General features: G+C 40.8%; 1 protein-coding gene across 2 annotated transcripts in view; it reads right to left on the bottom strand.

Annotated features, from left to right (window-relative positions):
* The window catches only part of VPS41 (VPS41 subunit of HOPS complex), a 272,718-nt gene that overhangs the window by 109,981 nt on the left and 137,549 nt on the right, over positions 1–25,188 (bottom strand). For both annotated transcript variants that reach the window (XM_056520459.1, XM_056520460.1), the window contains exons 6-7: positions 16,656–16,718; positions 13,674–13,739 (exon numbers count right to left, since the gene is read on the bottom strand). In XM_056520459.1, the coding sequence (XP_056376434.1) occupies positions 13,674–13,739; positions 16,656–16,718 (129 nt within the window). The remainder of the gene's footprint in view (positions 1–13,673; positions 13,740–16,655; positions 16,719–25,188) is intronic.

The raw sequence follows: 25,188 nt of genomic DNA, 5'->3' as shown, positions 1-25,188 counted from the left end.
TCCTTTTCTGTCAGAAATACTTCATTTTCTAGAAAAATTTCAGGGGTGCCAACATTTACGGCCATGACTGTAGATGTAAAAAAGGAAATTAGGCCACTTCTGGGGTCTAATGGAGTTTATATGGGCCAGTATTGGCCAGTAATATATGGTTTCTCTGGCTAGCATTAATTTATTTCTACACCTCCAAGTATAAGATGCCTAACCAAGTTTAAAGTAAACTGCCCTTGGAGAAGGTTACAAGCTGATTTAAGAGCCTACTTATCTTGTCATCTCTTTTCTTATGCCACATTTAAACACTTCACTATATGCTGTATTTTATCTCACTTGATTTCATGGTTTTAACATATTTTTCTGTTCTTCTAGATATGAGTTTGGTTTAACACAGAAAATTTAAGACCTTTAAGATGGTTCCTCTTGTCCCTAAGCCACTAACCATATGTTACATTTCAGGCACTTCATCAACGCTAGGTATAAAGAATAGATTTATCAAAGTTTTAGGCCAGGTTTGAAGTGGTATGATTTACAGTGGCAATGAAAATATCCTATTATATTTAATGTAAAACCAATTTTACACAGTGCATATATATAGATGACAGATTGCTGAAAAGGAATACAGGACAACACAAACAGTAGAAGTATAAGAACTAGTTTCATGACCTCAGCTACAATACTGCATTAATAAAAATGCAATCACAAGGCAGAGGAACAATTAACAGAGACCATGTCAAGAAGAGCAAAGGATCTGTCAGAAGATAGAGAAAGGGATGGTAAATGACTAAACCTTCCTTACTAAACTTCAAAACAAATATAATAAAAGGTCTAATTATTTAGTTGGTAAGAAACCTATTAAAATGGTTGTCCGGGTTAAAAAAAGAAAAAAAATGTTGGTCCATTGGTTTATTTGAATGGGAATACCCTACAACACTATTCACAAACTTTGAAAAGAAATGTAATGGTTAATGCGGAAAAAAACAGCTCCCCACCTCCTCTATTATTAAAAATTTTTCTAAACCAAGATTCTCCCCAAATTCTTAATTTCATTTCATTTCAATTCTTTGCTCATGTTCCCAAGTTAGTCTCAATGGACATTTTGTTTAAAGGAGACAAGTCGCAATCATTATTTGCACTTACCTGATAATAATAATACAGGTTCTTCTAAAAAAAAAGTTAGCATATTGTGCTAAAGTTCATTATTTTCCATAATGTAATGATAAAAATTAAACTTTCATATATTTTTAATTCATTACACACTAACTGAAATATCTCAGGTATTTTATTGTTTTAATACTGATGATTTTGGCATACAGCTCATGAAAACCCAAAATTCCTATCTCAAAAAATTTGCATATTTCATCCGACCAATAAAAAAAAAGTGTTTTTAATACAAAAAAAAAGTCAACCTTCAAATAATTATGTTTAGTTATACACTCAATACTTGGTCGGGAATCCTTTTGCAGAAATGTCTTCTTCAATGCGGCGTGGCATGGAGGCAATCAGCCTGTGGCACTGCTGAGGTGTTATGGAGGCCCAGGATGCTTAGATAGCGGCCTTAAGCTCATCCAGAGTGTTGGGTCTTGCGTCTCTCAACTTTCTCTTCACAATATCCCACAGATTCTCTATGGGGTTCAGGTCAGGAGAGTTGGCAGGCCAATTGAGCACAGTAATACCATGGTCAGTAAACCATTTACCAGTGGTTTTGGCACTGTGAGCAGGTGCCAGGTCGTGCTGAAAAATGAAATCTTCATTTTCATAAAGCTTTTCAGCAGATGGAAGCATGAAGTGCTCCAAAATCTCCTGAGAGCTAGCTGCATTGACCCTGCCCTTGATAAAACACAGTGGACCAACACCAGCAGCTGACATGGCACCCCAGACCATCACTGACTGTGGGTACTTGACACTGGACTTCAGGCATTTTGGCATTTCCTTCTCCCCAGTCTTCCTCCAGACTCTGGCACCTTGATTTCCGAATGACATGCAAAATTTGCTTTCATCCGAAAAAAGTACTTTGGACCACTGAGCAACAGTCCAGTGCTGCTTCTCTGTAGCCCAGGTCACGCGCTTCTGCCGCTGTTTCTGGTTCAAAAGTGGTTTGACCTGGGGAATGCGGCATCTGTAGCCCATTTCCTGCACACGCCTGTGCACAGTGGCTCTGGATGTTTCTACTCCAGACTCAGTCCACTGCTTCTGAGTCCCCCAAAGTCTGGAATCGGTCCTTCTCCACAATCTTCCTCAGGGTCCAGTCACCTCTTCTTGTTGTGGAGCGTTTTCTGCCACATTTTTTCCTTCCCACAGACTTCGCACTGAGGTGCCTTGATACAGCACTCTGGGAACAGCCCATTTGTTCAGAAATTTCTTTCTGTGTCTTACCCTCTTACTTGAGGGTGTTAATGATGGCCTTCTGGACAGCAGTCAGGTCGGCAGTCTTACCCATGATTGCAGTTTTGAGTAATGAACTAGGCTGGGAGTTTTTAAAAGCCTCAGGAATGTTTTGCATGTGTTTAGAGTTAATTAGTTGATTCACATGATTAGGTTAATAGCTCGTTTAGAGAACCTTTTCATGATATGCTAATTTTTTGAGATATGAATTTTGGGTTTTCTTGACCTGTATGCCAAAATCATCAGTATTAAAACAATAAAAGACCTGAAATATTTCAGTTGGTGTGCAATGAATCTAAAATATATGAAAGTTAAATTTTTATCATTACATTATGGAAAATAATGAACTTTAGCACAATATGCTAATTTATTTTTAGAAGATCCTGTATAATAATCTATCTGCACAGAGGTTATCAGATTATTGATTTTTATCTTCTTTCAAAAACCAAATCCCTATGTTATAGATAACTGGGACTTATTAATGAAGTCTGGGATAGAGGGCTAAGAATAGATAATAAGGATGTTTCAACTATTTCTCCGTCCCACCAAAAACCTCTGTATAGCATGCTTACCTTGGAGAGAAGCTTGACAAGTAGAAAAAAAGAAAAAGATGAATTGAAATTAATGATATCTGAGAAAAGATATGACATCATGGGAAAACAGAGTATACTACGGTTTAGGTCCGGTCCCAAAACCGTATACGGGGCAATAATGAGCCGACCGGAGTCACTGTCTGACTCTGGTCGGCTCATTAAAGTGAATAGGTTTCGGCGCCAGTCCGGCTGATATACGGGAGCTCCCAGTTTTGAAATTTCCAGCAGCCGTAGTGCTTAAACGTAAATGTGCATGCAGCCTTAAATGATACAGAAGTCAGGATCCACCTATGAAGTGAGCTCAGCTCCTGAGCTTGCTTAACATTTCCCGATCACACATCTGCCGTATATTGTCGTGTGGTAATAACTCAATTATGAATTATGGTGATAAAAATATAAATTATGAAAAAATTTTAATTATGAAAATTATTAAAAATATCATAACTATGACCTGGTGAATTGTAGACAAAGCCAATCAATACAATTCACATCTGAGTCCGACTATTTCCTCAGATATCAACAAGTTATTTTTATGACGGGATGACATTAACGCTTAAGGATGTAGTTTTGCAATATACAATAATACACAAGTATTATAAAAATTTGCAGATTTATTGGTTATAAGGTTATGAACATAAATTAGTAATAAACACAATGATATATGCAAATGAATATCAAATAGATATATTAGTAAACATTACAAGCTTGTTAATTGACTACATATAGTAGAACAACACATGTGAGTAGTAAGTAACTTGTTACAATACAACAAAAGCTACTAGGTTAGGAATATCATAAGAAAAAGGTTACATATCACTATCCAGAGGAACCTCATGATATCAAGATGGGCAATATCTAATCATATGGGTAAATCCATCTAAGGATATAAACATGGAAGACATATGATATACTTCCACCCCATTCTGGATTATTTTCTATACATGATCTTGGTAAGACATCAAGACCAATAGCAGAGTTTTATGATCTCCCTAAACTATATTTTAGGAGTAAAAACTTCAAACAAGTTTCCTGTGTGGGAAATATACTTATAACACTTAGTTTGGCGAATAGGAATTCTATCAATGTCTAAGCAATTATTTAATGCTTTGATAGATTATGAGTCTTGATTCTTCTGCAGGTAGATTAAAGTCTCACAATATCCTAAAACTATAATCTCAATATGGAGATAATTATTTTATTTAATTAATTTATTTGCCAATCTAAATGGTATAATTCCATCCACATTATCCAAATTAGTCTTAATTAGATGGAATACCATTTTTGTGTCTCTTACCAAGTTCTATGTAGGAACCTCGCATCTGGTCCTAGGAAAATGCTGGAATCTCACATGGCTTTTCCACCTGGTTGGACCTCTTTCCTGTGTCTTTGTGTTCTCTACAGCACAGTACAGTCTACAGTCCAGTCACTAACATCTGGTTTACCAGACTTTTTAATTAGTTAGATACACACTCCTAAATTGGAATTCCCCAATGAATGTAGGTTGGGCATGTACATATGGTAATATCTATGACATCACTATAATACCCTGAATGCATTGAGCAGATCACCCATAATGCCTTTCCTGTCGGTGTAATGTCAACTACTCATACGATAGTGGGTGCTATTGCGTAAGCACTTAGCATCATTACCATTAAGGGTTAACTGTCCAATGTTGGTTTCAAACCCATATTCCACACTTGACGTATGGAGCCATAATTTAATAGGTGTGACACATATAAGTGATTAAAACCTGGATTCTCATAGACATAGAGTCATCAACTAGACATCCAAATTCATGGGAAAGATAATAATACAAAGGACGATTCTCTAACACAGATGTGTGAATGTCTAGAGAATATAACTAGCCCCCCTTATCTTGTCTTAACCAAACAGGCATAAATATCTAAAGAGACAACCAGTATTCAACTCCCAGACTGGCACTTGAATAGGAGAACTTTATAATACACTGTGGTCTATTTAGAACATACACAAAATGGCCAACATCATGCTATTAAACATAGTGATTCATTTTTGGGGTGTATAATTAATTACATTTTCAATTTATCCGGTGAGTGCCTCCTAATTACTCTACGAGGGATATTTTTTATATTTTCTTAAATATACTTTGTGAGAAGTACATATGTTTTGGAAAGGTATATTAAGAAATAGAAGAAACCTAATGTAGAATAAGAAAAATTTAATGGGAAAATAAATATGTAAAAAAAAAAACATGTAAAATACTAAAAGAAGGAAGTAAAGCATCACTAAATAGTTAAAACTATAAATTATGCAAAATCAGATGCAGGCCCAAATGCTCAAGACACATATGCTTATTGTCATAAAGTAAAACTAACCCTTAATAGATCTTCAATTATATGAATGGTAAAAAGGTTAAAACCTAAAGTGCTGGCTATAAAAGTAAGAAATTGTTGAAGTTTCTTTTGAAAAAAAAAAAAAAAACATGTAGTGCCAATATTCACAACGGGGTCTGTTGTATAGGCCTGTAAGTTTAACATTTATTGTGGGAAAACTTTAAAGGGGTACTCCGGTGAAAAACTTTTTTTTTTTTTTAAATCAACTGGTGCCAGGAAGTTAAACAGATTTGTAAATTACTTCTATTAAAAAATCTTAATCCTTCCTGTATTTATTAGCTGCTGAATACTACAGTGGAAATTATTTTCCATTTGAGACACAGTGCTCTCTACTGACATCTCTGTCCATTTTAGGAACTGCCAGTGTAAAAGGAAATCCCCATAGCAAACATATGCTGTTTTGGGCAGTTCCTAAAAATGGACAGAGATGTCAGCAGAGAGCACTGTGCTCATGATGTCAGCAGACAGCTCTGCGTTTCAAAAAGAAAAGAATTTCCACTGTAGTATTCAGCAGCTAATAAGTACAGGAAGGATTAAGATTTTTTAATAGAAGTAAATTACAAATCTGTTTAACTTTCTGGCACCAGTTGATTTAAAAAAAAAAAAAAAAGTTTTTCACCGGAGTACCCCTTTAACCCCTTAAGGACGCAGGACGTAAATGTACGTCCTGGTGAGGTGGTACTTAACGCACCAGGACGTACATTTACGCCCTAAGCATAACCGCGGGCTCGGAGCGATGCCCGTGTCATGCGCGGCTGATCCCGGCTGCTGATCGCAGCCAGGGACCCGCCGGCAATGGCCGACGCCCACGATCTCGCGGGCGTCCGCCATTAACCCCTCAGGTGCCGGGATCAATACAGATCCCGGCATCTGCGGGAGTTCGCGATTAAAATGAACGATCGGATCGCCCGCAGCGCTGCTGCGGGGATCCGATCATTCATAACGCCGCACGGAGGTCCCCTCACCTTCCTCCGTGCGGCTCCCGGCGTCTCCTGCTCTGGTCTGTGATCGAGCAGACCAGAGCAGGAGATGACCGATAATACTGATCTGTTCTATGTCCTATACATAGAACAGATCAGTATTAGCAATCATGGTATTGCTATGAATAGTCCCCTATGGGGACTATTCAAGTGTAAAAAAAAATGTAAAAAAATGTAAAAGTAAAAGTAAAAAAAAAGTGAAAAATCCCCTCCCCCAATAAAAAAGTAAAACGTCCGTTTTTTCCTATTTTACCCCCAAAAAGCGTAAAAAACATTTTTTATAGACATATTTGGTATCGCCGCGTGCGTAAATGTCCGAACTATTAAAATAAAATGTTAATGATCCCGTACGGTGAACGGCGTGAACGAAAAAAAATTTAAAAAGTCCAAAATTCCTACTTTTTTAATACATTTTATTAAAAAAAAAATTATAAAAAATGTATTAAAAGTTTTTTATATACAAATGTGGTATCAAAAAAAAGTACAGATCATGGCGCATAAAATGAGCCCCCATACCGCCGCTTATACTGAAAAATAAAAATGTTATAGGTCATCAAAATAAAGGGATTATAAACGTACTAATTTGGTTAAAAAGTTTGTGATTTTTTTTAAGCGCAACAATAATATAAAAGTATATAATAATGGGTATCATTTTAATCGTATTGACCCTCAGAATAAAGAACACATGTCATTTTTACCAGAAATTGTACGGCGTGAAAACAAAACCTTCCAAAATTAGCAAAATTGCGTTTTTCGTTTTAATTTCCCCACAAAAATAGTGTTTTTTGGTTGCGCCATACATTTTATGATATAATGAGTGATGTCATTACAAAGGACAACTGGTCGCGCAAAAAACAAGCCCTCATACTAGTCTGTGGATGAAAATATAAAAGAGTTATGATTTTTAGAAGGCGAGGAGGAAAAAATGAAAACGTAAAAATTAAATTGTCTGAGTCCTTAAGGCCAAAATGGGCTGAGTCCTTAAGGGGTTAATATTTTGTAAGCAATGCTATTCTGTCTTAACCCCTTAAGGACTCATGACGTACGCGTACGTCATGAGTCCCGGTCCTGCGATATAACGCGGGGTCACACGGCGACCCCGCATCATATCGCGGTGGGCCCGGCGTCACAGTGACGCGCGCTATTAACCCTTTAGCCGCACGCTCAAAGCTGAGCCGCACGGCTAAAAATGAAAGTGAAAGTGCCCGGCTAGTTCAGGGAGCTGTTCGGGATCGCCGCGGCATCCCGAACAGCTGTAGCAAAGGAGGAGGTCTTCTTACCTTCTCCTGCGCTGTCCGATCGCCGAATGAATGCTTCAAGCCTGAGATCCAGGCTTGAGCAATCAATCGCCGAAAACACTGATTGATGCATTCCTATGGAGATGCATCAATCAGTGTTAAAGATCAGTTAATGCAATGTTATAGCCCCCTATAGGAGCTATAATATTGCATAAGAAAAGTGTAAAAAAAAAATCATTAACCCTTTCAATTATCCCTTCCCCTAATAAAAGTTTGAATCACCCGGCATTTCCAAGAATAAAAAAAAAAAACTGTGTAAATAAAGTAAACATATGTGGTATTGCCGCGTGCAGAAATGTCCGAATTATAAAAATATACCGCTTTTTAAACTGCATGTTCAATGGCATTGAGTCCAAAGTCCAAAATAGCGCATTTTTGATGACTTTTTATACCAGTCTGATCAGAACAAAAATGGTACCGCTAAAAATTTCAGATCACTGCGCAAAAAATGAGCCCTCATAGCGCCCTAAACACAGAAAAATAAAAAAGTTATAGGGGTCAGAAGATGACCATTTTAAATGTATACATTTTCCTGCATGTATTCATGACTTTTTTCTGAAGTGATACAAACTCAAACCTATACAAGTAGGGTATCATTTTAACCGTATGGACCTACAGAATAAAGATAAGGTGTCATTTTTGCTGAAAAATGTACTGCGTAAAAACGGAAGCCCCCAAAACTTACAAAATAGTGTTTTTTCATCAATGTTGTCGCACATTGATTTTTTTTTCCCGTTTCACCGTAGATTTTTGGGTAAAATGACTAATGTCATAACAAAGTAGAATTAGTGACGCAAAAAATAAGAAATCATATAGAATTTTAGGTGAAAATTTCAAAGAGTTCTGATTTTTTAAAGTTAAGGAGAAAAATTGAAAATTAAAAAACGGAAAAAGCCCGGGTCCTTAAGGGGTTAATGGACATAAATGTATAATTTCTTATCAGCATGGGTGTATGAGGGACAAGCCCTTTTCCTATTTGATCAACTTTTATAAGGTGGTAAGCTCAAGACTGAACTGGGGGGGGGAAGTTGCTGGATGTAATATCCTGATTTTTCCAAAGCATTTGACACTGTAATACAAAAAATATGGGGGCTCAGGGTCTCGGATATTTATCCAATGAACAGTTTATTAAAAGTAAATTATACACAATTATATAATATAACCGGTGACTCACAGAGCCCTTGTGAGTTGTCTGGGTCACCTCTTAATCAATAAAATAATATTCAGATCTTTGGAAATGTAAAAAATATATAAAGGATAATAGACTGATATAACATGTTAGCATACACCTAATAAACCAGTCCAAGTATTCCAAATAGTAAGTTCTGTTACTGTCTCTACTCGGCTGGTACGCTTAACAAGCAGACTTGAGGATAGTACTCCGTTAGAATCCTCAGAGGTTATATGCAATGCATGCATTATGTTCAATTGCAATGTAGCTCACCAATCCTAGGATGTTGGATATAGGTGAGGAAAATGTACCTTCCTGTAACGCTGGTCTTAATCCTCTGTGCCGCCTCTCCTTGCAGGAGTGAGGGCTGCTGGAGACTCTCACAGTGCTGGGTACTGTGGGCTCGGAGGACTGCAGCACTTCAGTATTCAGTAGTAAAGGGAGCTGGTACGCTCGGCGGCATCCTCGTGTCTGTAACGTGCAAAGTCAATAAGTGCCAAATAGGGCACAATGGGGTACTGGTGGTGGTCACAGATATCAGTATATCATAGGCTGGATGCGTTTCAGGACCCCCATAGCTCCTTTCCTCAGCAGCTTGATAAAAATGTTGCATTGTGAGAAAACCGTCACACACAGGTACAGACACTATATTATGGACTACACTAACTTTACAGCCCCTGTAGCATAGTCAAATAAAAAAAAATTCCTGGAATACCCCTTTAAGTAAATCTGTGCTCCTGGGCTTAGCTTGCTTCTGCAGGTGACGTAAACACCCACTTTCTGCTTTTTTCAACAATACCAGATGAACAGCACAACACTGGGGCTCACATTGGTAAGGATTGTAATCATCAAGACTGCACCTATTTGGCTTGCCTGGCTCAACAACCATGTTTTCTTCCTTAGGTTTCATTATCTTGTGTTTTGCTGTTCTTTTCTTTCTTACTATTGCCCTTTATTTAACGGGTATTTGTTGAATTTAACAGCCCCCTTTGTTACTTTATGAATACATTTTATATTTTATTTATTATTCTGTATTATACTGTTTTGCAACATGCATTTCAATTAAACCTACACTATATTAAAAAGGATTACATTGTTGTTACCTGGAAAGCTCTATTAAAACAAAGGAAAACAAAGAAAGAAACAAAGGAGCCAACATATCCTAAAACTCGTCAAACAAATGCTTCCTAAAATACATTCGTATTCATTACTTCTACTATACACAAGCAAATCACATTCTACAAGAAAACACTCTAGAATAACCACTTGTACATCCGCAATAAAGAAAACGTCATATTCTGTTTATCATCATTTCATATTCTGCTGATATCTTCTAAAAGGAACTAAAAATGATAATAGGTCAATAGCAGAGATAGCCATACATTCATATTTGCTGCATGCATAGCTAGCCATTTAAATACCTTGGTAAGCAGTGAGACAACATATGACTTTGTGACCCATTGAGATCTATGCAATAAGCTCTATAAATCATCAGCTTTAGAGGCTATAGGAAACTAAAAGTCATTGCCAGTGACTCTAGTAAAGATGTCTCTTTACATATTAATATTTGCTGCCTGATTTAACAGCTATGAATGATTTTCCTGCAGTAAAGAGGACAGGTAACATGGTTAGTATGCTAATCTCTTATTGAGCAGAAATCGGTACCTGCCTTATCTGGCCCACTGTTTTACAAAGGGCAGTAATGGCACCATTAAATGGGCTATTTAGCAAGCTTGTCATCTTGGTTAACATGGTTATCACTACTGCCAAGAATGCCCTCCCGGAAGAAATGGAACAGGGATTCTTGTGCGCACTGCAAGACAATAAACTACAGATTTCATACAGTATATGGTGCAGTATTTGCATTTGCAAATTATCCGCCTGTGTAAGCTATACTTTATGGTTTCAAAAAAAAAAAAAAAAAAAATGAAAAAACTTTTTGTTTTTAAATCAACTGGTGCCAGAAAGTTAAACAGATTTGTAAATTACTTCTATTAAAAAATCTTAATCCTTCCTGTACTTATTAGCTGCTGAATACTACAGTGGCAATTCTTTTCCATTTGAAACACAGAGCTGTCTGCTGACATCATGAGCACAGTGCTCTCTGCTGACATCTCTGTCCATTTTTAGGAACTGTCCAGGGTAAAAGGAAATCCCCATAGCAAACATATGCTGTTCTGGACAGTTCATGAAATGGACAGAGATGTCAGCAGAGAGCACTGTGCTCGTGAAGTCAGCAGACAGCTCTGTGTTTCAAAAAAAAAATTTCCGCTGTAGTATTCAGCAGCTAATAAGTACAGGAAGGATTAAGATGTTTTAAGAGAAGTAATTTACAAATTTGTTTAACTTTCTGGCACCAGTTGATTTAAAAAAAAAAAAAAAAAGTTTTTCACCGGAGTACCCCTTTAAGGGGTACTCCGCCCCTAGACATGTTATCCTCTACCCAAAGCATAGGGGATAAGATGTCTGATCGCAGGGGTCCTGCCGCTAGGGACCACCGCGATCTCCCTGCTGCACCCGGCGTTCGTTTAGAGCGTCAGGTACAGCACCGGAGGCTCGTGACGTCACGGCCACACACCCTTAATGCAAGTCTATGCCACACCCCCTCCCATAGACTTGCATTGAGGGGACATAGCAGTGACGTCATGAGCGGGGCGTGACATCACGAGCCTCTGCCCCGCATCGCCAGTCATCCATCACGGAGCAAAGTTTGCTCCATGCACCGGATGTCTGGGGTTCCGCAGCCGAGATTGTGGGGGTCCACAGCGGTGGGACCCCCGGAATCAGACATCTTATATATATATATAAGGCTATGTTCACACGGCCGTTGTCCCTGTCCCGATTTTCTCCAGTCAATGCTTCCTAAACGGAGCATACTACTAACAAATGCAAACTGATGCAAAGGGATGCCATTTAGTGGCATCCTTTTGCATCAGTTATTCATCTGTTTGTATGAAAAGTCAGCAGCCTACAGACTCCCGCAGCCAGGACTACTACTTCTACTCCCATCATGGAACAGACCTGTTTCCATGATGGGGGTAGTAGTAGTTCTGGCTGCGGGAGTCTGTAGGCAGCTATGGAGTGTTTGTACTACTACCCACATCATGGAACAGAGCCTGAGGGGGGGGGGGGGGGCCTGAGGGATTGATCATACTGGGTCTCACTTCTGAGACCCAATGCGATCAAAAGTTATTAACCTGCAATATATCGTGCGTGTTTCACTTTCATTTTAAAATACCCCGCCGGGAGCCCTGAAGGGAAGTCACAGAGTGCCCGAGTGTTTTTAAACTTGTCCTTTGATTAATTTAATTTTATTCCCCCAACTCCAAATATCAAAATTAATAATAAAATGTTGCACTAAGTTTGAGTACTACAATGTCAATCATTAATTCTCAGACTCCCTTATATTCAGTTTGCAGCCTTCTTGTAGACTTTTCTCATGTGTATATATCCTCTTAGTAATGCATGCTGGATGTGAGGGTCGTGTTCAGGAGTCAAGAGATTGCTATGGGAGCACTGCTTTCTCTCCACACTTGTTTTCACCCCATATAATTCTCCCTCCTCTTGAAAACTGCCTTGTGTGCGTTTTCATCCTTATCTACAGCATGTATGAGCTGCCCTCTATTTCTGCTCTTTCAACTCTCCAGACTCTGAGTATAACCCCTCCCTGCTGCTATCTCTATCACATCCCGTGCACAAGCAAATTGGTTGCCCATTTTTTTATGATGTTGATTAGTTAAAGACTAATCATCAACTACACTCTCCCTATTCCCCCCTCCCTATATGTCCCTAACTCTGACTAAGGCTATGACTGTACTTAATTTCATTCAAATCCTCATATAAATACCTTTTTATTGTCCTCTTCGGCAGCTCAGTTCCCCGTCATGTGCGAGCGGAGGATGTGGGCGGGGCCAGGGCGGAGCAACATCATCTGATGCCTGCCAGGCTGGCTTCCACCCTTCTTCCTGATGTAAGACCTCGATTAGATGTGTATGTGTTTTTCCTGGGCAGACCCGATATTTACAAACTGCAGGGCAGCGCACCACTGACTCAGGGCCGGGAGCACGAGTCAGGAGCGTGCCCTGCTGTGTTATGAACACAGCATTCGCTCCCGCCTGTCTGATTGATAGGTGGGGAGCTGTGCTGAGCTCGTCACGTGATCAGCCGGCGCTCTGTGATTTCGGACTCATGTCAGGCCGGCATGAGTCCGAAATCAACAGAAAGCCTTGTGGCCAGGAACTCCTATGGAGACCCCTGGTGGTGAATTTTTCAAACTTTAAAAAAGAAGTGAAAATTTATTATGGAAAGCAATTAAGAATTTGTCTATAATTGATTAAGCTATAACATCTTAAAAGTTTTTTTGATGATAGATACTCTAACAAAGTTAATTATTTATAAAAAATAAATAAAAGGAGTAAATAAATGCCTACGTATTTGTAATTTGTTGCATTGTATTTGTCAGAGCTTGTGTTTTCTTTTTTGTAAGCATTGAATAAAAATTAAAATTTAAAAGAAAAAAAAAATAGTCGCAAGTCCCTCAATTTGTAGCAAATCTTCAACAATCCAGACCTGGCATACAAAACTGGCTGTGGTGAGCATTATTTAAAAAAAAGGCGCACATTTTTTTCACAACGAAGTACCGTAATAAGTGGCAGAGAAGGAAATATATAAAGTTGCGTTCTGAAGTGATTTTTTATTTTTTTTTGCTTATGTCAAATTTATCAACCACCGTGCGACATCATGATAAATAGCTCGTACGTAAGCAAAACCAAAGAAAAAATTACACGCAATGAGAAATGTCCCTCCATTGGTTGTCCATCTTTTCTAACATACTGAATAAAACAATAGCCCAAGATCTGCACATTACCGGTCACTAGACTTACCTTCTTTCCTCCCGTCACAAACTGTTTACAGGCAGATTTTCCAAATTGAGGGTGCACAGCAACAATCTAGAAACAAAAAGAATGGCGTTGTTAAAGGGGTATTCTGGCTTTATACATCTTATCCCCTATCCTTCGGATAGGGGATAAGATGTATGATCACAGGGGTCCTGCCGCTGGGGCTCCCCCCCAATCTCGGTGCAGGCCCCCGACACAGAATGCCTCTGAGACCGGGACATGAGGTCGCCACCACGCCCCCTGCATTCATGTCTATGGCAGGGGGCGTGGCACCTCCTCCCATAGACATGAATGGAGGGGGCGTGGCGTGCCTTTACTAGGGCGTGCTCGGGGCTGCACCGAGATCGCGGGGGTCCCCAGTGATCATACATCCTACATCCTTTGCATAGGGGATAAGATGTAAACTAAAGGGCTGCACTGTGGTCAGTAAATGTCACACAACATCTTACAGTAAACTGTCCTGGTTTTTTCTAACATTTTGTACATACAAATATAGGAATGACTAAAATGTTTCCACTTTACTTAGTGCTTGTTTAATGTGAATATTCCTCATTTTATTAGGCAGAGGATCTAAATCCATCGTGTTTTAATGAGCTTCTCAATCTGAGAGACGGGTAGGCAAGTCTAAAGCTGCAGCGAAGCATTCTGGAACAGACAGAGATATCAAGATATGCCAGAGGAATCATTATTGAGCACTCCTTTATTTATGGAACAACATTATGTTTTATTGTAGTTTTAAGAGCTGCACATAAAGCAGAAAGAGCAGCACAATAACTAATGATTTTCCGAGCTGATATCAGGCAGTGGTTTTACATGCAGGGGGATTTTCATCATTTTAAATCAAAACCCAATATACTTGAAGGTTATGCTATACAAACTAATGAACGGTGCCTGTAGAAGTGTAATAAGTAGATAAACTTACTGCAAGGAAAAACTACTGCTTTACCTTACAACCCCATAAAATGTTATATCCTATCTCTTCTCACAGCCACTTCACATGGAAAATATACGGCAAAACGTAATAAATGGAGTACATACTGCGAAAGACACATTATTAGAAGTGATTCTCCACCTTTAGACCATCTGTGTATCAGTGAAATGCATACATAACCATTTCCTAATGGAATATTGCTATGAGGAATTACCTTAAAGGGTTTTGTCTGATTTATCTATGTATTCTTTATAATGATATTATTTACCTCTCGCTGTCTCCAGCAAATATATAGTTTATTTAGTGCTCCTTAAAGGATCCATTCCCTGCTTCAGCGGCACATGAAATGTGCCATCAACTCTTCCTGCTCCAGTGAGGTCCCCTATACCTATATTTTTGGCTAAAGTTGCTTCCACACCTGATGATAAAGTCAGCCAAACCCGTCGTTTCCAGCAGGTTTCGCCGACTGCTTAAAGGGGTACTCCGCCCCAAGACATCTTATCCCCTATCCAAAGGATAGGGGATGAGATGTCTGATCGCGGGGGTACCATCCTCCATGATCACAGCTGCGGCACCCCAGACATCCGGTGCATGTAGTGAACTTCGTTCCATGCCAGATGAGTTGCGATGTGGGGCGGTGGCTCGTGACTTCACGGCCACGCCACGCTTGTGATGTCAAGGCCGCGCCCCCTCAATGCAAGTCTATGGGAAGGGGCGTGGTCATGATGTTACAAGCCTCCAGCGCTGCACCCGATACTCTAAACGAACACAGGGCGCAGCAGGGAGATCCTTTGGATAGGGGATAAGATGTCTAGGGACAGAGTACCCCTTAAAGACATATGGTGGCCTCCAGATGTTGGTGGAGCGATGGAACCGGTGTCCTGGATTTTTGCTGCCTAACCATTATGTTTAGGGATGGATAAGATGGTAACAGAGCTATCTGGCTGCAGCTTTCCCTGGCAATACTAAACATTTATGTCTATGTGGGAGAAAGATAACAGTTATTAAAAAAGTATGGCCAACCTTAAAGGGATACTCCGCTGCTCAGCATTTGGAACAAACTGTTCCAAACGCTGGAGCCGGCGCCGGGAGCTCTCGACATCACAGCCCCACCCCCACATGACGTCACCTCAATGCAAGACTATGGGAGGGGGCGTGATGGGGTAAGGCGTGACATCATGAGGGGGCGGGGCTATGAACTGATGAGCTCCTGGCGCCGGCTCCAGCGTTCAGAACAGTTTGTTCCAAACGCTGAGCAACGGAGTACCGCTTTAAGGGGTGAGATTCCTAGTATGGTAGATTAATAAGAAATAAAAAATTGGACAACCCCGTTAAGTTAATTTCTAATAATAACATTATCAGAACAGCTGCTTATGTTACCTAATGTCCAGTCTGGGCTGTGATTGTTGCTGTCATGTCAGTAGATCTAGCCAGACATGTCCAAAGTTTAGACAGCACCAGGTCTCAGTAGTGAGACCCGCAATGATCATGGGTTACAGCTGGGTGAAGAGCGCGGCAATTATTAATCCCATGCGGTGCTCTACAGCTGAGTGTGATTTCATCCAGGGCTCTACCATTGTGGTGGGAAACAAAGTAAGAGGGCTATGCAGTGGGGGCCACCTGAACTAAGCTCATATAGAAATATATGCACTGCAATGTGAAAATCCACAGATTTTCTGCACAAGAACAAGCATGCTAAAGAGCAGATATTTCATGTGAAACATTGCTGCTACATGTGTATAAGAATTTAAAAACCCCATCCATTTGTAAATAAAATTGCGACATTTATGTAGACAGGAACCTCATACTGCAAAGATGCTGTTGTTTTAAAATTATTTAGGGAAACCTAACTATTGGTGTTTACAGAAGATAAGGTATAGTAAGGTCTTCCATTTATGTCCATCTCCATAGACTTCATTAAAACTATTAAACAGATGTTACATTTCCGTATTCTTTTACTGGTAAAAAGCAGCGAGCACCCAGAAACAAAATGGATTGGTGTGATAATGTGCAATAATAAAGCAGATTGTACTCACCTTTATGGGGCAGTCAAATATTTCATGTAATCCTTCTCTTGAATAAAGTCCAAACACCTGCACCTGTAACACAAGTGACTTTCTATTAACTGGAGGAATTCCCAAGTATTCTCAAGCACCGGCTATGATACAAGACCATTCGGTGAAGAGCAGTTACTGTATGTAGGTGAAGTAACTAAATAAAAGACAGTGCAATGTATTTCTCAGTAACATCTTTTACAAGCTGGAGGAAAAAAATCGAAAGGTATTTATCAGGGAACAGACTTATCCGGCATCATGTGATGCAATATCAAACGTGTTACCTCTGCGGGTACCAGGGTGCACAAAAGAAACAGTTTGCCAACAAATTTGGCTCTGCATAAAAGACGTACAGTATAACTGTTACATAGGGTTGGGACTTAGACTATATACTCATGCACTAGCAAACCTGTAGACAGCCCTTAATAATCACTGTGAAAAACCTTTGTTCTCAGTCAGGCACCTTACATGACAGAGAAAACAGCGCTTTAAATTTATAAAAATTTTTTTTGCTATTGCACTTCTTATGGTAAATAAAACATCTTTCTAATGTACTTTGTTTAGCCCCTTAACCCCTGCCCTCTTTGGCGATTTTTCATTTTTGCACGTTTGTTTTTTCCCCCTTACCTTTTAAAAATCATAACCCTTTCAATTTTGCAGCTAAAAATCCATATGACGGCTTATGTTTTGCGCCACCAATTCTACTTTGCAGTGACATCAGTCATTTTACCCAAAAATCGACGGCGAAACGGAAAAAAAAAATCATTGTGCAACAAAATGGAAGAAAAAACACAATTTTGAAAATTTTGGGGGCTTTCGTTTCTACGGGGTACATTTTTGGGTAAAAATGACACGTTCTCTTTATTCTGTAGGTCCATATGATTAAAATGATCCCCTACTTATATAGGTTTGATTTTGGATTACTTCTGAAAAAAATCATAACTACATGCAGGAAAATTTATACATTTAAAATTGACTTCTTCTGACCCCTATAACTTTGTATTTTTCCATGTAGAGGGGGGTATCAGGGCAAATTTTTTGCGCCGTGATCTGAAGTTTTTATCGGTACCATTTTTGTTTTGATAGGACTTGTTGATTGCTTTTTATTCAAATTTTTATGGTATAAAAAAGTGACCAAAAATACGCTATTTTGGACTTTGGAATTTTTTTGCGAGTATGCCATTGACCGTGCGGGTTCAATTAATGATAAACTTATAGTTCGGACATTTACGCACACGGCAATATCAGATATTAGGGATAACGTTTTTTTAGGGCCGATACCGATAATCGGTGGAGGTTAGGGCCGATAGCCTATAACTTATACAGATATTCGGCGCTTTAAATCAATGAACTGCAGTGGCTTTTGCGGTGCCAGAGACCGACGCCGCCACCCGCTTCTCTCCCCCTGCCTGTCCGGGGGTCCTGAGTCCTATCACCGCCACCACGACCACCCCCCTCCACCGCCGCACCACTCCGCGCTCCCTACCGCCCCAACGCACCGCGCCGCACCCCCCCGGCCCCATTGCCTCCCCCATCCCCGGTTTTATAATTACCTGTTCCCGGGGTCCACTCTATATCTGGCTCCGGTGGCGTCCTCCTGAGCTGTCACTGTGCACACGGACGGTGACGTCGCGTCACTCGTCATTGCGCGCACAGCGTAACGCAGGACGCAGCAGGAGCCAAAAAGTAGCGTGGATCCCGGGAACAGGTAATTATAAAACCGGGGATGAGGGAGGCAATGGGGTCGGGGCGGTGCGGTCGGGGTGCAACGCAGTGCGGTGCAGCGGGTCGGTGGGGGGGGGGGGGGCGGTCGCGGTGCGGTGGGCGGGGCATTATCGGCTTATCGGCAAGGTAATTGCCGATATCGATAATGCCCAAAATCGTGATTATCGGCCGATAATCGGTTGACCCCTACCAGATATGTTTATATTTATTTTTACACAGTTTTTTTTTTATCGGAAATGGGGGGAATCAAACTTTTATTAGGGAAAAGGTTAAATCATCTTTATGAATTTTTTTTTTCAATGTTATAGCCCTCATAGAGAACTAGAACATGCAGTGCATTGATTCAATACACTGATAACTGCCATTGCATTGCAACGCATTCATCAGTGTTATCGGCGGTTGATTGCTCAAGCCTGGATTTCAGGCAGGTATGGCACATCCAGTTGCGTTCCAGCTGGTCAGGACATTTTACTGCGATGGTCCCGATTAGCCCGGCTGAGCTGCCGGGAAGCTTTTACTTTCACTTTAGACACGGCGATCAGCTTTGATCAGCACGTCTAAAGAGTTAATGCCGGACATCAGCCCGATCGGCATTAGCCATGGTTCCCGGGACCCACCGGGTATGATGCCCGCTCACCTGCTGAGCGCGCGTCATACCTCGGGGGCCACTTATGGATGTTTATAAACATTCATATGTGGCAAAAGGTTAAGGACCAAACGTTTTTGTTTTTTTTCTCCTTACCTTTTAAAAATCATAACCCTTTCAATTTTGCACCTAAAAATTTGGCACCATACAACGGTTGCTGTCTCAGGACGAGCCGTCTCGGGACGAGCCGGCTCATCCTTAGCTGGCAACCGGTTAAAAAAAGCACCTCTAGGCCACCTATCACCAATGATTGACAGCTCTAGCGTCCAGTCTAAAAAACGTTAGAGCAGTCACTCCTTAAAGAGCCCGCCTCTCCCACTATTCAGCAGGTGTGGCTGGAACATTAAAATAAAGATATATGCCCTCTCTCCCCTTCCTGGTGGCTATTTAGGCTGCCTCAAAACTGGTGATGGATCCGCTTTAAAGCGTCACTATCCAGAGATACAAGACGTCAAGTAGCAGCTAGAAACGTTGATGAAGATCACCATTTTACAGCTTCCCTGCCTTAAAACAATAAATAAATAAAATCGATGTGTTTTTTGCCACTTTCAGTCCTTATAAGGATGTGCAATAAGAACTTGAGGAGGAAAGGCCTGTTAGTCAGCAGCTCTACTTTAATTAGTGGCACTGTGCATTTTAGTTGCTCATTTGCTAAAAAAAACTTTTCAGTGGTTTTAGGCTACACTGGTCACTTTTAAAAAATCCGTCTGGTAATAAGCAGGAAGTGGGCACAGCCTTCCATGGCCCCGCCAGTGTATCATAATGTATGCTGTGTGAAGCACACAGTCAAATTCTCCCCTTGGTGTTTTATTTCCTCAACATTTTCAGGATCTCAATTTTTTGTTAACTTTCAGACCGAAAATTCTTCTTACTTAGTCCTGTTCTCATCTAAGGAGTAAGATACAATTGTATCCAACCTAGGCAATAGTCTGTGAGCAAAATAAATCAACAGCAACTACACAATTCTCACCGATAGTTTGCTGCAATGTGAGCATTCTATACACTCAAGATTAACAAATTATGTCGTACCATATGTGCTGTTTTTCAAACGACCGTTCTAGGAACATTTATCTTAATGTGGTACTCCGCCCCTAGACATCTTATCCCCTATCCAAGGATAGGGGATAAGATGTCTGATTGCAGGAGTCCCGTTGCTGGGGACCCCTGCGATCTCCCTGCTGTACCCGGCGTTCATTTAGAGCGTCGGGTGCAGCGCCGGAGGCTCATGACGTCACAGCCACACACCCTCAATGCATGTCTATGGGAGGGGGCGTGACGGATGTCACGCCCCCTCCCATAGACTTGCATTGAGGGGGCATCTCCATGACCTCACATGCCTCTGCCCCGCATCTCCAGTCATCCAACACAGAGCGAAGTTCGCTCCATGCACCGGATGTCTGGGGTGCCACAGCCGACATCGCAAGGGCCCCCTGCGATCAGACATCCAAAGGATAGGGGATAAGATGTCTAGGGGCGGAGTACCCCTTTAACTGCAACCAGTATTGCTGTAGTTTTAGATAAGCTGTCCAGCCTGGCATAGTTTGGAGTGGCATTATAGGTCCCAGCACACACTAGCTTCTCGGTGTTTCAGGTAACGGGGATGGGCTTTCATTCATTGTTATCCTTTATCTGTTGCTAGAGTCAAAACCTTTGACTCTAAATCCATAGCACTGACAGCAATACAAGGTATTACCATAACTATATGTTACAAATATACCTACACAAAAGTGGTGATTTATTTGATTTCTATTGTAAAATAAAGCAAGCCACCATGTCCTCTACAGTACAGGGCAAAGAACTCACCTCCCATTCAGCACTAGGGCAGAGACGCATTTACAGTAACACAAAAGCTGTCCAAAGCAACAATAAATGGTTTCTCCATTTTTTTATGAATAAGTGTTCAAGGCCTCTGCCACCAAAATGAATGAGAAACTAAGACCTTCATTTATTTTCACAACAACAATACTTTTTTTCCAGGCTGATTATGGCAACTCCTGAGTAATGTCGCTATCCGGAACAGTTTAATACAATTTTTCTATACTATTTTCTCTGTTATGTATTAAAAAAATAGATGCTTCTCTCTTGAAAAGAAAACAAAGGACATATGTGTTGTGTTTGCTCAAGCTATGAAATGTGTGCTGTGTAGAAAGATGATCTGTGTAAAACAATGCCTCACCTTCCAGTGCACGGTATCAGCATTTATATTACCGGCACAAAATGAGAAGCTGGACAGCCCAAGTACAGGATGTGAACGGCGTTACTTTATAATGGCCGTTCACGACTACAGCAGCCATAAATAATTAACACTAGCCTGCGACATGGAAGCAACGATCCAAAACCAAATACATTGAAGGGTAACTAAACATTCACACAACTTCTGACGTGACATGTCAGAAATTGGGATCAGGGTGGGGGGTCCAGCTGCTGAGACCCCCACGACTGCTAGAACAAAGAGACATAAGCGCTCGGCTGAATGTTGTGTCATTTTGCTCAGCTTACATCAAAAACCCGAGAGATCATGATGTACAAACAGTGAAAAGCTATGTTAAATAAAAGTCCCTTAATTCTAGCAATTGGTGGAGGTCTCCGCAGCCGGACAACAACCACTCACAACTTCTGACTCAATGGCAACGTTTCGGTGCACTTTAAATGGGCACTGTCATTTGCAAAAACCTTTTCTATAATGTAGATGATAACAATATACTATGTATGTAATAACAAGATACTATGTATACTATAATATATTTGGGTGAAAAATGCTCCATATTTCTTAACAATAGAGGTCCCTAAACTGTCCAGAACATTGTCTGGTACCTGCAGCTATTGCCTGTGTGCCTCAGCCAGCAGCTGTGCTGAGACAAAATACAGGTAGTATGGGTGGGACAAGCAGGCCTGTGTGCACACTCATGACATGCCAATCAGCCTGATCTGTGAGCCAGAGGTGTGTTCGAGAGCAGGTAGCATCATGGTGCCCAAGAGAACACCCCTCCTTCTCTGTAAACTGAATGCAGTTTGAGGAACATAAACAAGGAAATTAGGAGCCAAAAAAGGATGAAAATCAGGATCTAAGCATAGACAGGATCAGCACCAGTAAAAGAGTAAGTCTGGAACCTTTTACAGTGATTCCCAACCTATGATGGCCCCGACATACGATCATTTCAACAAACGTTGGCCTCTCAGAGGCCACCATATGCTGAAGGCAGCATCAACATACAATTTTTTTTATATGTCGGGGCCATCGCATAAACGGCTATCCGGCAGCGCAGACTGCTTCAGCTGCTGCCGGATAGCAGTTTAACGTGCCCCACGTGCTCCGGTGAGTGTCACTCAACTGTCCTCGATGTTCTGGACCGTCCTCTTATGTTGAGGAATCACTGTATTTATTTATTTTAATCTTGTAATAGGTACATTTTAAAGCGCAACTGTCACAAATTTGTACCCCCATAAACTAATCACAGGGTAACAAAGTTCTTTAGAATTACTCTCCAGGTATACCTTTTACAGCTTTCTGGCAGCTTTTATCAAGCTAAAAAATGCTTTATAAGACAGCCAGCAACAGTCGGATAGGCGTATCTATGGCCCGCGGCCACCACGCTTATCTCCTGTATGTCATCGCTAGGACCGCTGTGTGATTGGTCCCAGCAAATAGGCCACTTTATTATCCTTATCTGTGGCGGCGAACATACAAAAGTAAAACAAGTGCCCGTTCTCCTATACTCCTATTAGGTTACAGTGCCATCACAGGGGATTAGTTTGCATAGAAAGCGGCAGAGCATTACGTTGTGCACTGGGGCCGGGAGCGAGTGCTTGCTATGAAAACTAGCCGCCCACAGCGCCGGTGATCTAATCACAGCAAATAGGCGGCCATCAGGAGAGAGCGCTTGCGGCCTGCAGGAGAGTTTTCTTCAAATCATCGGCGCTGCTGGCGGCTAGTTTTCATAGAAAGCACTCGCTCCCAGCCCCAGTGCGCAGCGTAATGCACTTCCGCTTGCTATGCAAACTAATCCCCTGTGATGGCGCTGTAACCTAATAGAAGAATAGAAGAACGGGCACTTGTTTTTTTCACCGACATTTGTATGTTCGCCACCACAGATAAGGATAATAAAGGGGCCTATGTGCTGGGACCAATAACACAGCGGTCCTAGCGATGACATACAGGAGATAGGCGTGGCAATGGCCCGCGGCCGCTCGCCTATTTGACTGTTGCTGACTGTCTTATAAAGCATTTTTTAGCCTGATAAAAGCTGCTAGAAAGCAGTAAAAGGTATACCTGGAGAGTAATTCTAAAGAACTTTGTTACCCTACGATTAGTTTATGGGGGTACAAATTTGTGACAGTTGCGCTTTACGTAGTAGTCATATTAACTACCTACAGATCTTTTCACTACTAATTTCACAGTTTATAAAACAAACCTGCGTTATAGAAGAAATACAAATTCTGGATTCACATCGGAGCCTCTGTAGCAGATTACGTTCAGCAGACGAAAAATGAACAAGCCGGTACACCGCATGAAGAACCCCACTAAGTTTAATGGGGGTCCGTTAGGATTCCAGCTGATCTCTCTCATCTTACATTATTATAGCCAGATAAAAAAATATTACATGCTGTGTTTTTTGTCCAATTATTTAAACATATTCTGCGACATACCCCAAATGGAGTGTCCGGCGCAGAACAAAGCCTAATACTGACCCTACATACCTTACTGGGCTACATTGAGACTGATTGACTTTAACTATTAATCTACAGACTACACTGAATTGCATGCAGGACTGCAGAAGTCATTCAATAGTTAAGATCAGTCCGTAGTGTAGTCACAGTGTAGCTTAGACCTAAAGATGCTCTTACACACAGCAACGGATAGTGCTTGCAATCCTGAAATGAGAGTGGGGCCTGATCTTGACGCTCTAAACAATGGCATGTCCAGATACAGAGTAGGCTTAAGTTCTTTAGCGACCACCATAAAAATGAATTTAGGTAGACACTAACAGGTTAATGGTTTTAAAATATAAAAAAAGAGGATTATTAGTAATAATATGCAGCACAGCAGATGAATTATAAACTCTTGCCCTTGCTGTATCAAGACCAGTTAATTCTGTATTACAGCAGTCCTATCTGTTAATAAAGCCCTGTAGGCCCATGATTCTTCGGTGTGCAGGTTTAGAAGGAACATTCTGAACAGTTGTACACATCATGTCAATGGGTTGTCTGTCTGTACAATGCAGGTTAAGACAGGTCCTTCAGAAGAGGAGACACTCTAAGGCTGGGTTCACACTGCAGACTGATTCAGTCTGCGCTGTTGCACTCGGAATCTCCGTCCGGAGATTCCGAGTGCAAAAGCGCAGACTGAATTAGTCGGCGTTAGGACCGCGCAGACATTGCTGTCCCCACAGACGGCAATGTCTGCAGAGCCGAGATCCGCCAGAACATTGAACAAGTTCATTGTTCTGGCATAATTTTTTGAGGGGATTTTCCTCCTTCTAAACTGACTTTTTGAGACAAGACAATTAGATTGTGAGCCCCTGAGGACCGGAACCAATGTAAATGATTACCGTTTGTGTACAGGAATAGGTGGCTGCTGTATAAATGACAGAACCATTGCACAGGTGGAGTAAACACTGCTTTATAACTGAAATAACCTATTTATTTTGGTGAAATTAATCTTTATTAAAGTAGTACGGTATATATTTATTAGGGAACCTAGTGTGTCACCTCCAACATTCACCATGCTAGGGTAATGCAAGGTCTCAGCTTTTAATCCGTATGGATCACTAAAGTTCAATTATCACTTCCCTAATTCACAAGCTAGAATCAGATATAGACATAAAATAATGCACTATATAAATACTATAAAAATCTATTTTATAAAGCGTCTCCCCATGGAGGGTGGAAGGAGGAAGAAGATAAATCATGCCAGCTTTGTTTTAGTACATTGGCCCTAATGTCCTGGCAGTGCCTCCTATTTCTTTGTCCACCGTTCACACACTTACTGAGAAATAATGGCACTTTCTTATAAGTGGGAATCAATCATTAAAAGCTTGACATGTCAGAGTCCCACATTCCCTGAAAGCTCTGATAATTGTTACTTATATAGCATCCGTGATAAATGCTCTCTAGTTGCACAGGTAGGCACACATTTTTTTTAAA

The sequence above is a fragment of the Hyla sarda genome, chromosome 5 (genome assembly GCF_029499605.1).
Source record: "Hyla sarda isolate aHylSar1 chromosome 5, aHylSar1.hap1, whole genome shotgun sequence".
In the NCBI taxonomy this organism is placed as follows: Eukaryota; Metazoa; Chordata; class Amphibia; order Anura; family Hylidae; genus Hyla; species Hyla sarda.
Note: the sequence above shows the minus strand (reverse complement) of the source record. Positions and strands in the feature narration are given on the sequence as shown.